This window comes from Caretta caretta, chromosome 22 (assembly GCF_965140235.1).
Source record: "Caretta caretta isolate rCarCar2 chromosome 22, rCarCar1.hap1, whole genome shotgun sequence".
NCBI lineage: Eukaryota > Metazoa > Chordata > Testudines > Cheloniidae > Caretta > Caretta caretta.
This window is the reverse complement of record NC_134227.1, coordinates 14,854,767-14,870,557: the sequence shown is the minus strand read 5'-3', so window position 1 is coordinate 14,870,557 and position 15,791 is coordinate 14,854,767. Positions and strand designations below refer to the sequence as shown.

Below are 15,791 nucleotides of genomic sequence, written 5' to 3'. Positions count from 1 at the left end.
TGGCACCTTAGAGACTAACCAATTTACTTGAGCATAAGCTTTCGTGAGCTACAGCTCACTTCATCGGATGCATCCACTGAATGCATCCGATGAAGTGGGCTGTAGCTCACGAAAGCTTATGCTCAAATAAATTGGTTAGTCTCTAAGGTGCCACAAGTACTCCTTTTCTTTTTTGTGAATACAGACTAACACGGCTGCTACTCTGAAACCTGAGAGTACGCTTTGTTCACCAGAGTGCTGGGGAAAGGGCAGGCTGTGTCGGGAGGGGGAAATCTATAGTCGATGGAGGAAAAGCAGATGAGGGGCCAGAGAAATTAATATGAACATGAGACCCAATAAATAATGACTGAAGAGAAGGGATTGTAAATAACAGAAACATTTTTGGAAAGCAAGGAATAAAACAGCTTCTTTTTATTGCATCCAGGGTCTTGGTTTAGACATTTTGCAAATTAAGGATTTTGCACGAGTTATGCAGAGACTGTAATTTTTTTATTTACCTACTTGGTACCACATACAAACAACCTAGCAGTTCCCAGGACAGTGAAAATGTGGTGCATTTGTCATGCAAACTGTTATACTGGTAAAGGTAATGGTAAAGGTGCTACACTACGACAACAATGTGTTCAGTACATTGGTTTTTATTATATGTGACCAGTTGGTTTGCTACCTGTTTTTCTCTCATTACATTCCGAAGTGAAACCTTCTTGGCTACTTGCAAATATGTATGTTCTGGGTTCGGAAATTCCATCTTGGAAGGAAACCAGCCCATTAGGAAGAGATTTCTTAGAAGATAAAAAGTTGGGGGAGGGATGGGTGAGAACTGGGTGTGCTGGTACAATGGTTATAGCAGGCTATTAAGAATCAGTACTGCTGGGTTTTAGTCCTGTCTCTGCCACTTACTTCACAATGGCTACTACAGTGGTGGGCTCATTACAAATGCACAGATGATCCAGATACGCTTGGTCTAGCTACAAGACTTCTTTTGGTCTCCATTTTACCCACCTGTAAAATGGGAGTCCTAATGTCTACCTGCCACCGAGGCTGTGGGGGAGGTTAATGCACTCATGTGTAAATGACTTTTTGGAGGAAAGGCACTGTACAGGTACCCAACAAAGTATTAATGATTTATTCATAGAATCATAGAATATAAGGGTTGGAAGGGACCCCAGAAGGTCATCTAGTCCAACCCCCTGCTCAAAGCAGGACCAATTCCCAGTTAAATCATCCCAGCCAGGGCTTTGTCAAGCCTGACCTTAAAAACCTCTAAGGAAGGAGATTCTACCACCTCCCTAGGTAACGCATTCCAGTGTTTCACCACCCTCTTAGTGAAAAAGTTTTTCCTAATATCCAATCTAAACCTCCCCCACTGCAGCTTGACCTGCAGAGAGGAAAATCTTCCTCGGGACTTACCCTCACTGCAGCATGATCCTAATAACAGAGGATCCGCTGAACCAGTTTGAATAAAGCAAAAACAACCCCAATCTTTTGCCCCAAACTCAACCAGCCTTTTCAGAGGTTGGGAAAATTTGAATTTACCATTTTAATTTTACTTTTTACTTTTACTTTTTAAATTGCTGTGCCTCTTTTTCTGCACTTCCCGATCCTGACTGAGATAAGGCTGGAGAAGCTTTCTCACAGAGCTTGTACATCTAGCAGCAAGCCAGATACTTCCTGCTGCATGTGCTCAGTAACTCTGGCACCATGGTAGGCATCTTCTGCTAGATGCACATTTGGCGGTGCTGCAGATATCTGCTGTTAGACTGACCTAGTGTATCTGGCAGCATGGCAGATGTTTGCTGCTGGACATTCCAGTACCTTCTCTACCAAAACACTTTCTGACGGATGGACCTGGCACATCCAATCGTTTTGATAAGAAAGCACAAAAAATCAATTTAGAATAATCCCTGTTCATAGGCTACCGGACAGCTGTCTGATTGGAAGGACTTAGAGGCTACCAATGCATCTGCTTCCAAACTGGTGCACTGGAGATCAAAGTGTTTGTAATATTTTCAGAATGCCAATGGCCATTAGCCAGAACCCTGTCCCAGAGAAATGGGGTTGGCCCACTGGTTCTGAGGCTGTGGAGATGTTCACAGACAGCCCCAAACACGGTAATTATAAAAGCCTCCCATCTTGGCTGGCATCTTTTATCTGAGCCGCTGATGCACCTAATAGATATAACGACCGCAAATGCCAGGTTGCGGCAACCTTGTATAAAGTCAGAGCAGTGGCTAGCATGCTGTGCTGTCAGGTTCCTCTCACACAGCTTGGTGCAAATAGAGAAAGAGGGGTTTGCAGCTTGAAATGTGAATTTATAATCCGAACAATACCATGTTCAGGTGCCCCGTGTGTGCTGCTCTGCAGGTACCACCCAACCTCTGCTGTGTAGCTTGGGAAGGAAGAGCATTGTCCTTAGAGAAACACCCATGCAGCTACCGTTTTCTTCCCTTCTCTCTCCTCCCTTTCCTTCCCTTCTGTGTACTATATGTATCCACCAGACATTCCTCCTATCCCTGTGCTGCTCTGTTTCTAACCTCTAGCTCCTCCATCTTTTCTCTTCCCTGCTCCCATTAGGATTTGTTTCAGGTACTGTCTCTTTTTTACCTCTTCACTCTTGTGTTTTTCACCTGCTTTTCTCAGTGTCCGATAGAACTCGTCACCCGCTGAGCTGGAATCCTAATGCACCAACCTTGGTCTGTATGTTGTGTGTTCTGATCTGTCAGTCTCCCCAATGCTCTGCCCTCAGTTGTGTTTAGTTCATGAAGTTCTGTCTTCGTCTCTTTCTCTCTCTCTCAATTAAAGTTTCTGGCCCTGGTCACCCAGTTCTTATTCAGGCAAAACTGCCACTGCCATCAGCTGACTAAGGCATCCAGGCCCCTGGGACCTTCGTGGCATTTTCTATGGTGGGATTTGAATGGTGTATATAGTCAGGGATGTTTCCACCAGTGTCTTTTTTCTCCTTCCCAGTCTGGTGCTGTTGGTAATTCTCAATATGATGCTGTTCTACAAACTTTGGATGTTGGAATACACCACCCAGACCCTCACCGCATGGCAGGGCCTGCGGCTACCGGAAAGGTAACTTTGCATTCATTTATCTTTGTCCCTCACTAACTATTACTTTGTGTGGACTTGGGTGGCTTTTCCAAAACTCCACAGTCCAGAGCTGCCCAGTTGCCTCTTTCCCAGCATTACACACAGAAGGAAAGATAAATTATTTGGGTTGGAACAAGCAACAAACAAGTGATGGTTACACTGGGAGAGCAGGGTGAGAATCAGGCCTTTCCTGCCACAGACTGTGCTAGATGAGTAGCACTCTCCAATGGCTACGGCACAGGGCAGAGAGCCAAGGGTCACCTGGTGCTTGTTTTTGGCTCTGAAAAGGGCGTGTGGTGTAATATGTAGAGGGAGTCAGGACTCCTGTGTTCCATTCCTGGCTTTGCTATTGACTCTCTTGTGTGACCTCAAGCAAGTATTGTTACCTCTCCCCTCTGTGGCTCAGTTTCCCTGTCTATAAAACGCAGTTAACAGTACCTACCTTACCTGGGTGCGGGTTGGGCGCTGCAGTGTATAATTAATTGAGTGCAGAGCATTGTGAGATCTTTGGACCAAGATACCCTGTTTGGGCATATCGTTAGTAAAGTGTGCGGGGAGGAAGAGGGGAATATGAGGAACTATCCACTAGTTTCACTGTGTTCCCCAAAAGTGCCAGAACTGAAGCAACTTAAAATGATCATTGATAAATTTTTCAAGAGACTTAGGAACATTGATTTGAATGAGACTTCATCTCCTAGGTGCCTTGGACATTTTTGAAAATGGGACAATCTCTTGAGACACTTGGATGCTTCTAAAAATATAACCCCTTAAAAGGAGAAGGTGGGGGCAGTAATATTTTTCAGCTTCTGTTGGTGAGAGAGACATGCTTTTGAGCTATAAAGAGCTCTTCAGGTCTGGGAAAGGTACTCAGAGTGTCACAGCTAAATATAAAATTGAACAAATAGTTTACCGTTAAGCAGTTAGCACATATTCTAAGGGCCCATTCCTCATCACCTGACCTATTAACATCCCTGTAGTCATAGGACATAAAGGGGAGTGAAGGGGTTACAGATTGTTGTAATAAGCCATAAATCCAGTGTCTTTATTAAGACCATGATTTTTAGTGTCTAGCAAAGTTACGAATTTAAGTTCTGAGGTTCGTCTTTTGAAAGTGTTGTGCACTTTTTTTGAGGATGAGGACTGATAGATCATATGTAGCGTGATCACTTGGAGAAAAATATTCACCCATATTTGTCTTTTATCATTTTCCTGTTTGAGTTCATTCGAGAGCGTAGTGATTGTCTGGTTTCACGCACGTAGTTGTTTGTGGATATTATGCATAGCTTGTCTCTCTCACAAACAGAAATTGGGCCAATAAAAGAATTACCTCACCCACCCTGTCTCTCTAATATCCTGGGACAGACACAGCTACAACACTGGATACATCTGGAAATGTTCATTTCAAAGCATCTTCACTGAGGATGAGGTTGGGCAGAGGTTTCCAAGGAAGACAATTTGTGGTGGGTGGAAGTTTTATGAATGAAGGAGTGCGGGAGGGTGGGGGGCACATTCTGGCTTTGAGGTGAATTGTCAATGACATCCTTTTACTCAGCAGCCAGGAACTCCCCTACATCAATCTTACCCCCTTGCTCCTCCAAAGCCAAACCATTTGTATTTTATGTGCACCTGGCAGGTTACCCCAGTCTCAGTCGGAATGGGCTCAGTTACTAGAATCTCAGCAGAAGTATCATGACACAGAGCTGCAGAAATGGCGTGAGATCATCAAATCCTCCGTGATGCTTCTAGACCAGGTAAGAACGGCATCCACCAGCCACTTACCCCAGGAATTCCTATTACATGAAACTGGGTGGAACGTTTCTACAGCCACCCTGCTGCCTGTCTAGATCCTTACCTACCCAGGCTGTCTCTAGCTGTCCCCACATGCACATCATGACCCTTCAGACCCATCTTCAAACAGGACTAGCACAAGCAGGTAAGCTTTGAAACCTTCAAAGCAATCATGAATTCCAGAGCTTCTCCTTGACCAAGTATCCTAGGCCAGACGGTGGATGTAGCATCAGGTCTGGAAGGCTTAGTGTTCACATCCCAGTTTGATCCACTCAGCTCTCCACAGTCCCATGGTAGAATAGACAAATTGACTCCCATGCAGCTTACTAAGTGCAGGTCTTCCACGTGAGACCTTAAAGATGGAGGGGATCTGCTCTGTGTGAGCATCAGAGATCCTTTAGTGTACTTTAGAGCAGGGGGATGATGTTTTTGAACACTTCCGCCCTGCCCCTACCTGTTTGCTGGTTGGTATCCACCCTCCCCCACAGAGAGGGGGCTGTATGTACAGACTTTGCAGTTCGTAACATCTTTTGCTTCCAATATCATTTTAATAACGTGCCTCTGTCAGAAACCTATGTCCTAGCTGTCACTCCATCTGCCTGGCTGGCAGCGCACCTCTCACTCCCTGCCGCTTCGAGCCCCGGCACTCTGGTACCAAGCCAAGGAGTGCAACAGGAACGCCTTCCGCTAGCCTGTGGCAGGGAGCCTAGGTTCAAAACGCCAGCGCCTCCAAGACTTTACAGCAGCCAAATGCTCAGGGTGGTTTTTGTCTTGCAGATGAAGGATTCACTAGTAAACCTTCAGAATGGCATCGGGTCGCGCGACTATGGGTCGGAACCAGAGGAGAAACGGAAGCGTTTCCACTAACAGGGGCGAACACAGGAGGCCAGAGGATTGTGTGCAATATGTGTATATAGACCATATAAATATATATATACAGAATATAAATATATATATATATTATATACAGATTTTAAAAGAGGAAAAAAGCCTATGTACTGAGGAGGAGAAGCGTGGGTGCAGACCTCCAACACTGGCTGAACTGGAGCGTCTCTGGGGTAGGACTGGATGCGATGGTGGGGCTGTGCTTTCCCAGCACTGAGGCACTGTCCGGGAGAGTGCAGCTCTTGCTTACCTGTTCCCATGCACCTCTCTTCTGTGTATTCCTGGCTGTTTGTCTGTCTGTCTGTTTTAAAGGGAAGAATTGGCGCAAATGCCCCTCCCCCTCCCTGTCTGAGGGTATCTGAATGTTGAACAGGTATTTGAAGGGGACACTGTCAACTTTACCTTGCTCCATTGAGGACAAGAAGGATTTTGCTAGAAGACATGAGTCCCTTGTGAGAGTAGCCTACTGAATTGAGCAGGCTTTGACCCATGAGAATTCTCCAGGAAACTGTTCTCATTCAGTAGCAAATGGGGTTTGTTCTGAGCCCTCTGCGAGAATGCCATAGCAGGGGTGCAACTCGCCATTAAACTGGCCAGCCTAATTTTGCTGAGTGAAGCACAGAAACTGAACCAGGTTTTCCCAATGTAACATTTCACTTTTTATTACTAGAAGCTACATTAATGGCAAAGTAGAGGGGCGCTGACATGGGTTGTTACTCAGTATTCCTGGATAAATCCAGACCCTGGCGTATCTCATTTAAGTCAGTGAATTTGGCCCTTTGGTTCTTTACCACTTGACAATGTCCCCTTTACATACTCTGTTTTCCTCGACCCTCCATGCGTTTGCGTCCCTGTCAATAAGCCACTCCTGTGCTAAGGAGCTGCGGCTGTGCTGAAAGGGCCATCTGTGCTCACCTCCCAGTCAGAGGCATGTAAAGCTTAATGGCTCTGACTTGATACAACACCCTGTTGTTTTTTTTCTTGTTGCTCACTATTTTTAACCCTCCTTCTGCCAAAAAAGATGATAATAATAATAATAATAGTGGGCTAGGTGAGGGCATTTGGCATGTACCAGTATCGACTTAAATACATCTCACCTCTGGTGGAAACTCACAAGGAGAGAGAGCAGCTTCCTTTTAGAAAAAAAAAGAAACCACAATTGCAATTAAACGGATTGAACAGATCTGTATCAGGAAGCCACGCACCCTCCCATTGCATCGCTGATCCCTGGAGATGTTAGAAGTGGGGTGGAAGAAAGGACGAGCCACACAGGTAATTGTCATTCATAGAAAGAAGGCTGTAAATGGGGCAAGTTTTGGTGCGTTTCCTGCTGCATTGCAGTGAACCTTTTTAGAATAAGAGTGGACCAGGGTTATCAGAAGTGGCAGCTACAGGGGCATTCACGCAGCAGGCAGCTCAGGCTGCAGAGGTGTGGTGCCGGGTAAATGTTGCATTTGTATTTATTTTTAAAAGTAATTTAAAATGATTAATTTTTAATGGTCGGGAATTTTAGCCTGGCAGAGGTCAAGAGAGGAAGCCTCAGGGTATGTAACATACTGGGCTCGGCATGTTAGCTGGGCAGCTGGTGAGATGTCCGTCTAGGTTTGAATCCCACAGCAGGTGGGCCATGTTTTCTTTTGTCTTGGAGGAGCAGGAGAGGGACACAGTGAAGTTGCTGGGGCCTTGAAAATGCCATACCTGAGCCCATTGCTCTTGAGCAAGCTCCGGTGACTGGAGGAGACGAGAAGCAAGGGCAAAGGTGTAGGCATTATTATTGGACACACTAAACAAATGGGAACCCAATGCGGGTAGAGCCTGATCCTGAGGTACTGAGCGCACACAAGTCACACTGACATCAGAAGGACACTATGCCTTTATGTTGTGCTTTGCAAAACTGGATGAGTATCATTGTACTTACTTACAGATGGGAAAACTGAATGACAGAGTGGTCACATGAGGTGTTTCAGTAGTCGAGCCAGGAGTACAACCCCATGTCATCAGTCCGATGCACTAACCCACGCTGCAGGCGATCAGCAGCTCTCAGGATCAAGCTCTAACAGTGGCACATCCCTTTGCGTGGCGAAAGGATAGAGGGGATTTGCGGTGGTGACTGACATGCTTCCCCATCTTGCCTTACCAGGTGGATTAGTTGGTCTATGGACCCTCTATCTCCACCGTCTCTGACTCTGGAAGGATTTTTTGAAGCAGGCGAGATCACCTGACACAGCCCTGTTTAGGGGTAGTATTGAGTACTGGATGATCTAGCAGGTCTGTTTCATCTCTAGCTTCTGCGTGCGCTGAAAAAGCAAGGTGAGCAACTGGCCCTTCCTACACCATATGGCACTGGCCTACGCAGCTCTAGAAGGAGTTTGACTAAGCCATTTATCCACACACTCCTCCTGAAAATGTGCTAGCTGCCTAGTTTGTCTGGAGAAGTACTGAAGCTCTTTGTGGGGCTTGTTGGTGTCTTGCATGACTGGGACTCTTAAATTCAAACCATAACTATCTTAGCAGACTGCCCGAGAAGGGGGAGAAAGACAAGGCAAAGGACTGTAGACAAAAACATGCCCAAAAACCTAGGGAATGTTCTGCTTTATATAATTTATTGTATTTATGCTTATTTATTTAACTTAATGCTGCTTAAAACTGTACGTCTCCCTGGCATTTCCTGCCGGAGTTAGAAGCTGCTGCTGAAATGGGCAATGTAGAGTGAGCCTGAGCCCCTAGCACTGAGGAAAGAAGAGACCAAGGCTGGAAGTTGAGGTGGGGCAGTGCCCCCCTGCTGTGATGAGGCTGGGTTTGTGTCCTGCTGCTGTTCTAAGGACAGACGAGCCCAAACTCACTGGTGGGATCCAGGACCCTGGCTAAGGAAGGTTTTCATTTCTCTGTTACTATGGGTCTAGTTTTGATCAAGAGCCACAGCTTCCCTGGAAGAGTCTATTCCATCCAGCAGATCACAGGCCTACCCAACCTTGTGCTGCTATAGTTAAGCTACTGCAGAGTACTGTGTATTAATTCATAACCAGTTTCAAACTGGTACAAAATGGTGTATCTTGAGCCTGCAAATTTGCAAGCTAGCCGTTAAGAGTGTCTACACATGCAGAGACACCAGTTTAACATCCTATTGTTAGTGAAATCAGTGCAACTGTACATATAGAGAAGCCCTTAGTCTCAGGAAGCTTTTCCTGGTCCACTGGCAACAATTCCTCTCTGGCTTTCAGCTACGTGTACCCTTTGTTGTCTCTTAGCTCTGCTTATCTAGCCTTTTTAAACTCAGACCCTCATCCTTTGCTTCTCTGCCCCAAGTGCTGTGAAGAAAAAAAACCCATTTCTTTGCCTCCCACATTCGGGGTTGAAGTAGATTATTTAATGTCGATAAGGAGCCAGAACTGACCCACACAAATAGCCTGGGATTAAAGAAGACTGAGAGTTAGGTACCCAAATCCTATTGCAGTTCAATGGGAGTTGGGTGCCTAACTATTTTAGGGTCTTTTGAAAATTCCAGCCTGAGGTGTGCTTATGGTTAAAAGTTTTTTGATAATCTAGCGGAGGTTTCTAGTGGTAAAATGGAGACAGAGATAAATGGAAGGGAGGATACTGTAAGTACAGCTGAGGTGAAGGTTAGTTTTCACCCTGGGCTTTTCTCTCTGAGGCTCACCCTTTTTGACCAACCCTGAACACACGGGCAGACACATTTATTGTGGTGCTGACCTGTGTAGGGGAGGATCGTTTGGCACTCTGCCCCGACAGGCCCTCGTCCTTCCACTGTGAGTAACCAATCGGGTTCACAGGCAGAACAGTTTGGTTCGATTTTCAGTGTCTGACCAATTGTGAAATAGATTTTAAAAGGGTTTATCCTTCCACTCCACTCCCCTTTGTGCTGCAGCTAAAGCACCTGCCAGATACAACGTAAATAGCGAATGGCCTAAATAGTGCTGTGTGAGATGCTGCAGTGTTGGAGGGAGGGATAGAAGGGCAGATTGTCTGGGACACTGATTCTCAGCTCTAATCTTTCCGTATGTGGAGAAAGGAGGAGTTTCCTTGCTAAGCTCAGTTTTCAAACTTGGCTGCCTAAATTAGGTACCAACATTCTGCCCATTGGTGCTTACCTGAAAAGGAGTATTTTGGGCTGTAGTGTCCATACAGTGCCTGTGTTTGAAAACTAGGATCTAGTTACATAAACTCAAGACTTACTCCTTTGTAAAACAGACATCATCCTAAGGTAAGTGTGCAGTTCAGGTGTGGGCAAACGGGGCGGGGGAGGAAGAGGAGCAGGCAAACAAATACTCTGACTCATTTCAAAACTGTGGCATTAGTGGGAATGCTGTGTTCCTGTTAGAGTGGGGTGGAGAAAGAATGGAAACCATTTCAGCCTGTGTACTTGACTATAAAGCAACCATGCTTTTGGAAGGGTTCTAGACTTAATGTATAGTACAAGCCACCCATTAGCTGGGAAGAATCATGATTAAAAAATGGGTTTAAAATACAGACAAGCAAAAATAAAAAGAATCAAGGTCACAAAACCTGAACCACAATTTTGAAATCAGCGTACATAGTAAGTAAATATTTTAATCTTGGTCTGTAGTTGTGAATGTCAATATCTAACCCTGACAGGAATGCTCCAGCTTTGACTACTTCGCTCTCTGGTAAAGCTGATTGCATGGTTAAATCGCACATGCCAATTTGAAAGCAGTTTCCGATCTAAGATCTCTCTCACTCAGTCTGTCTACACCAGAGCTGTAATTTCTAGCTCAAGTAGATATGCCCGTGTTACCTTGATCAGAGGTAGTGCAGGTATGACTACCCAAGCTGGAAATTACATCTCCACTTCAGACAAAATCTGTGGGCAGAAGGGGTGCATCTCTACTAGGGTATAACCTTATACCCAAATTTAATTTTTAATGCAGAGTTTAAAAGGAAGAGATGGTTTTTGCTGCAGGCATAATGCATTGGCTTTACTGAGCCCTAACCTGAAAGCTACTTGGTGGAAATAATGCTTGTGTCACCAGCAGCAGCCTTTAAATGGACCCATTTTCCCATCCTAAATATAAACAAATAGTCAGGTAGAGTAAGCCAAATGCTTCTCTCATTTAGAGCCAGGCAATTATATGGATTCAAAGATTTACTTAGGTGTAAAGGGGACAGTTCAGCCTAATATTTCCTCTTAATGTATGTGCTTAGTGGTTCAACAGCTAATTTTCCTAACCTATGTTTTTAGGAGTGGGGGGGTTGTTACAAATGGACAGCTGCAGTCAAGACCATAACCCCAGTTGGCTGATGTGCACTGCAGGACATTTTGTGAGGGGTCTGCAGTGATTCCCACGCAAGTAAAGAGGCAGGTCCAGCTCCTCATTGGAATGAAAGCAGTGATAGAACTGGATGTGGGTCAGGTAAGCATCTAAGAGATTGGCAGCCCTCCAAACTGCTGGAGTGTGTTGAGTTGGCACGAATTCTCACAAAAATAGCCTCTCCCAGGGTGTGGCTCCTTTGCATCCAGTGTTGGCTAGAAACTTGAAGCACAACACCATGAACACTTACAGCATTGCCTTCAACTCATTCCCACTCTAGCTTCTCAGAACAGATGTGTGCTGCGATGCTGAGGCGGAGTGGGGGCGAACACTGGATACAATGGCAACCCTCCGTCTAAATTTCTGTGCATTAGAATGCTAATTACACAGGAGAGGATTCCTTTCCTACCAGTACCTAGGAGCAGGGCACTCTCCCCTCTCCTACAGGCTCAGAGTCCATTCCTCTTCATGGTAGATTTGTGTTCCAGGGCTTGGACACTCATCACCTGCCATGCAGCTAGCAGTACCAGAATGGAGAAGAGTTGGAGCAGGGCAGACTTTGGCTTTTCCATCAGTCAGCACTGGAGTGTGGAATTAGAGGAAATCTCTTCTCTCCAAATCCAGCCCAAAGCTAAAAAGGCTAGTGTTTCTCTCACCAAACAAGCTGTTAAGTAGAGGTTAGTGTTGAGCATTTCAGAGGGTCAGTGTCTTTCACCTTCGCCCCAGGCCCAGCCGTCTCCAAGTGCTGCTGGAAAGAGTAGGGATACCTGAGGGGTGATCAGCTCTGTCCTCTTTGCCTTTTTGGGGACCCATCCAGAAGAGATGGGCTTTTCCCCCTGCTCGTCACAGGCTGAGGGTGGGGTTGTCTACCTATGAGATTCTAGTCATCTTGAGCGTGTGTCTTTCCAGTTGAGTTGTAGGCAGGTTATGAACATCCCGTGATAATTTGTACCAGCTTTGAGGGCAAGGTCTTAACTGATGATTGACAGGAAAAAAGCACAGGCACTGCATGCTCCATAGCTCACGCCCCTTCCACATGCATCCAGAACCAGCCTTCTCCAGAGAATACTTCAGTACCCTCGAGGAAGGGCCTTGTTCCTTGCAGTAACTATTCTACGAGGCAGCGTTCTGGGCGCCTTACTGTAGAATTCTGCTGTATATTTTTGTCAGCGAAGCTGCTCTTCCTTTCACCCCCCTCAAACCCTGCATGCATCCTCTGTGGGTTTCATGTATTTCAGGCAGCTTGCAAGCCATTAAGTGCTGATTTGCTACCACAGATGGCTTCTTGGTGTGGTAGAATGTGAGGTCTTGAGAAGCAGGAGGGCCCTGGGTGTGAAATTACTGCCATGTTCTTCTTTAAACGAGACTGTAGGTGGAAACCCCTAGACCAAAGTGTCTGGAATAACTAGTCTGAGAAATGACTACTGTGATGTAGTGTTTGCAGGAGAGAACTGTACTGAACATTCCTGCCCTGTCTCAGTCTGCTTGCAGTTTCTAAAGCATAGGTGAATCTTTTGTGCCATAACATGCTTTTTTCTAGATGTGCAAACCAGCCAAAATGGGGATACTCTCCCCCTCCACTTGCTCAGCCCTAGCTGAACATTCCCTTAGCTACACAAGGAGAGCTAGCCCCCAAAACACATTTTGTAGCTACAGTGCTTGTAGGGCTCCATTTTCTCCCCTCCCTCACCTCTCTGCTGCAGGACAATCACCTCTTTTCTATCCTAATCTCCCTCTGTCTGAGATGGACTGCCCTGCTGGCCATTCCTTGCAGCAGTTTGTGTTATGCTATGAAAGGAATGTGTTTTATTTTGGTGGGGAAGGACTTTCCTTCTGGTGAAGGAATTGTATTTGCACATGGCTCAGGGAGGCTCCTCCTCCTCTGACAATTGTTACCTCACTCATTTTGGTCAGTTTCATTGCTAACATTAAAGGGCCAGCTTCTTGAATCTGATCTTTTGAGTTACAAGAAAGCAGCATCCAGAGCTGTGTAGGCATGTTCTTTTTCCAAGCGCCATCTAATTTGCCCTAGCAGCACTTGAATGTGGGAGACTGGTGGCTGCTGCTGCTAAGAAACAGCACCTTTATTCAGCAAAAGGATGGAGCTTGTGCCACATCTGTATCATTCCTGCCTGGGAGCCCACATGTCTCCCTCCAACACTTAACAGAACAAACATGGAAGCACCAACCTGCACTCTTGCTACTGTACATTAATGGCACTTTTGCAATGTTACGAGTAGGTTGCAATGTGTTATTTTTTCCACGGCTCACACTTCAAATGCTCCATGGCCAAGTAGTGCTGCTACATTCCTGGACTACCTTTCCCCACACAAGGGCCTGGATCCTGCAACCCTGACTCAGGTGAGTAATCCTTACTCTTTCAAATAATCCCATTTGAGTAAGGATTGACTCACATCAACGAGAGTGGGTTGTACGATCATCCCCAAGGTGGGCATTTCCCCTCTGAGTAGTAACTCTAAACTGGGAGGGAGAGATACAGGCCAAGACTCACCTCTTTCTTGTTGAATGGTCTGTGGTAGTAACACAAACTCTGGGGCTGGGCCAAATACAAAAAGGAACAGCAGTTGTGTTTTGAGACGTTGTCTGGTTAACTGTAATAAACTTTGCGCTGTGCGCAAGGTGTGATAAAAAGATACTTACCTGCTAGGAAACTAGGAACTATAAAGGCTACATAGCCAAATCTCAATGTAAAGTAGCTAGAACAATGGAAGATACATTATGAATAAAAAAAAGTATTGAACAAACAGAGCAACTTGAGTGTATTGTTTTTTTTTTTATTGTCCTACCTAATTGTAAGTCTCCTATTTCCATATACACAGAGGGGTCTTTCCTGATGCGGGGGGTCTGGGGGGGAGGAGAGAAGAGAATCATCCTCCCAGAAGACACATTATCTTTGATTGTGCCTTGAGGCAATACCATCTCATTCCTGCCTCCCCCACCCCTTTTCAATCAGAAGATAGGGAGTCCTAATACAGCTTCCCCAAAAAATAAGTTCCCCCTATCAAAAAATACTTAAGGTAGCAGTGTCTATCTATAGGAGCACTTCACAAATTACAGGGTAAAGACACACACAAGAGCATCTGGTTAGTTTAGAAAATCAGAAGGGGGTGGGGAATAAAACGTGGCCCTTCATTTACTCTAAGGGGGCTGCCATGGAGCTTTAACAAATGGAGGTTAAGTGACTTGCCTCACGTCCCACTACACAGGGAGTGGGAGAGTCAAGCATGGAATCCTGGAGTCATGACACGCTTCCTCTGCTCTAGCTTCTACTGTTATGGTTTGAGGGTTAGTATTCCTCCCATAGTATTTTAGGCTGAATAAGATGGCCTAGGGAAAGGGAAAAAAACCCACACACTTCCAACAACCTAAATAAGGGAGGTTCTTCCTCCATTTTAAACACTGGCTTCTAAGAAACCAGTGCCCAGTCTAAGGCATTGCTGATGGAGCATACTTAATCTATAGATGGGCTCAAGCTGTAAGCCTGGGATCTGGTGTCAGACACCCTGTGGGTCAGGTCTGTTTGGAACTGGGTTTTAGATTTACAAAAATCAGCGTATTCTGCAGCTCCTGATCCTAGTTGGGTCTAGGAATAACTACCACCTACAACTCTGGTTTGGACCTGTCTAACTTTAAAAATCACAACACAATTTATGCGTAACAAAGCAGAGGAATTCCATATGCAGAAAGCATGTCTAACTCAGTGAGTGCTTTATCTGTTTAGGAGCAAAGTGTAGCAGATTCATCTTAACTCTTGCAAGCTGTAAAAAGAGTCATTGCAGCAGGGGATATATCTGCTAAAAGCAAGAACTCCAAGTCATTCAGCAGCATCTCACCCTCATGTGCCACTTCTACATATAGACAAATGCTTTCCCCAATAATCTCAGATTCTAAGACTACTGCTTCTCTGAATGGGAAACTTCAATCACCATGCTTCAATGTTTTACATTTAATAAAGCCAAAACCCCCACCTTGCTATTGTATCTGCAATTGTTTATATACTGTGTTTATAAATGAAACTTAGAGAATTGCTCTGCAATAATAGATATCAGACTAACTCTGAGTATTCAGCATGGTGAATAATTACCACAAGAAATAATGCATTATTAAGGGCTATAGGAGAAAACCACCACTGTTTGCTTCTAGGTGGTGCAACTATCCAACCATGACTTTCAATTAGTTATAAAAAGTTCCACAAAATTCCAAAGCTGTCTCATTTTCCCATTTGGGAATAAACAGTCAGTTTCATTTGCTTGCTTACCTAACCCAGACTCTCTCTCCTCCCTTCAGGGGCTCCAGCCTTTAACTTTCTTCCTGAAATTGGCAAAGTGTCCTCAAATGGGAGTATCGTCTCCCAGGGCTGCTCTCCTCTGGTTGTTGCAAGACACAGTTTGCTTATCATGGAAATAACCAGTCTCAACAAGTTAACAGAGCAAGGTTAAGAGAGACAGAACTGACAAACAGTTGCCAAATTAAACAAACATCACTTCTTGGAATTGTTGCAGTTTATAGCAGGGAATCCTAAATTAGCAGTGGTACAGCCTGAGGGCATGGCTATTCAGGCTTGGCATGCAGCAAGCTGGACCTTAAATCTACATCACCATTAGCTTGCCTCCTGCTAACTGGCTGCGTAAATCCTGCTACCATGAGCTAAATGTTCTGGAGGTCAAAGCACACTATGGAATTTGTATTATGCAGGAGCAGGGTGTGCACAGCAAG

The 15,791-nt window shown here is 45.2% G+C and overlaps 1 protein-coding gene across 8 annotated transcripts in view; it reads left to right on the top strand.

Moving 5' to 3' along the window:
* Positions 1–13,823, top strand: part of GRAMD1B (GRAM domain containing 1B) — a 225,706-nt gene extending 211,883 nt beyond the window's left edge. For all 8 annotated transcript variants that reach the window (XM_048827188.2, XM_075122208.1, XM_075122207.1 and 5 more), the window contains 3 exons: positions 2,968–3,075; positions 4,727–4,844; positions 5,659–13,823. In XM_048827188.2, the coding sequence (XP_048683145.1) occupies positions 2,968–3,075; positions 4,727–4,844; positions 5,659–5,748 (316 nt within the window). In that variant the 3' untranslated portion in view covers positions 5,749–13,823. The remainder of the gene's footprint in view (positions 1–2,967; positions 3,076–4,726; positions 4,845–5,658) is intronic.
* The last annotated feature ends 1,968 nt before the right edge of the window (positions 13,824–15,791 follow it).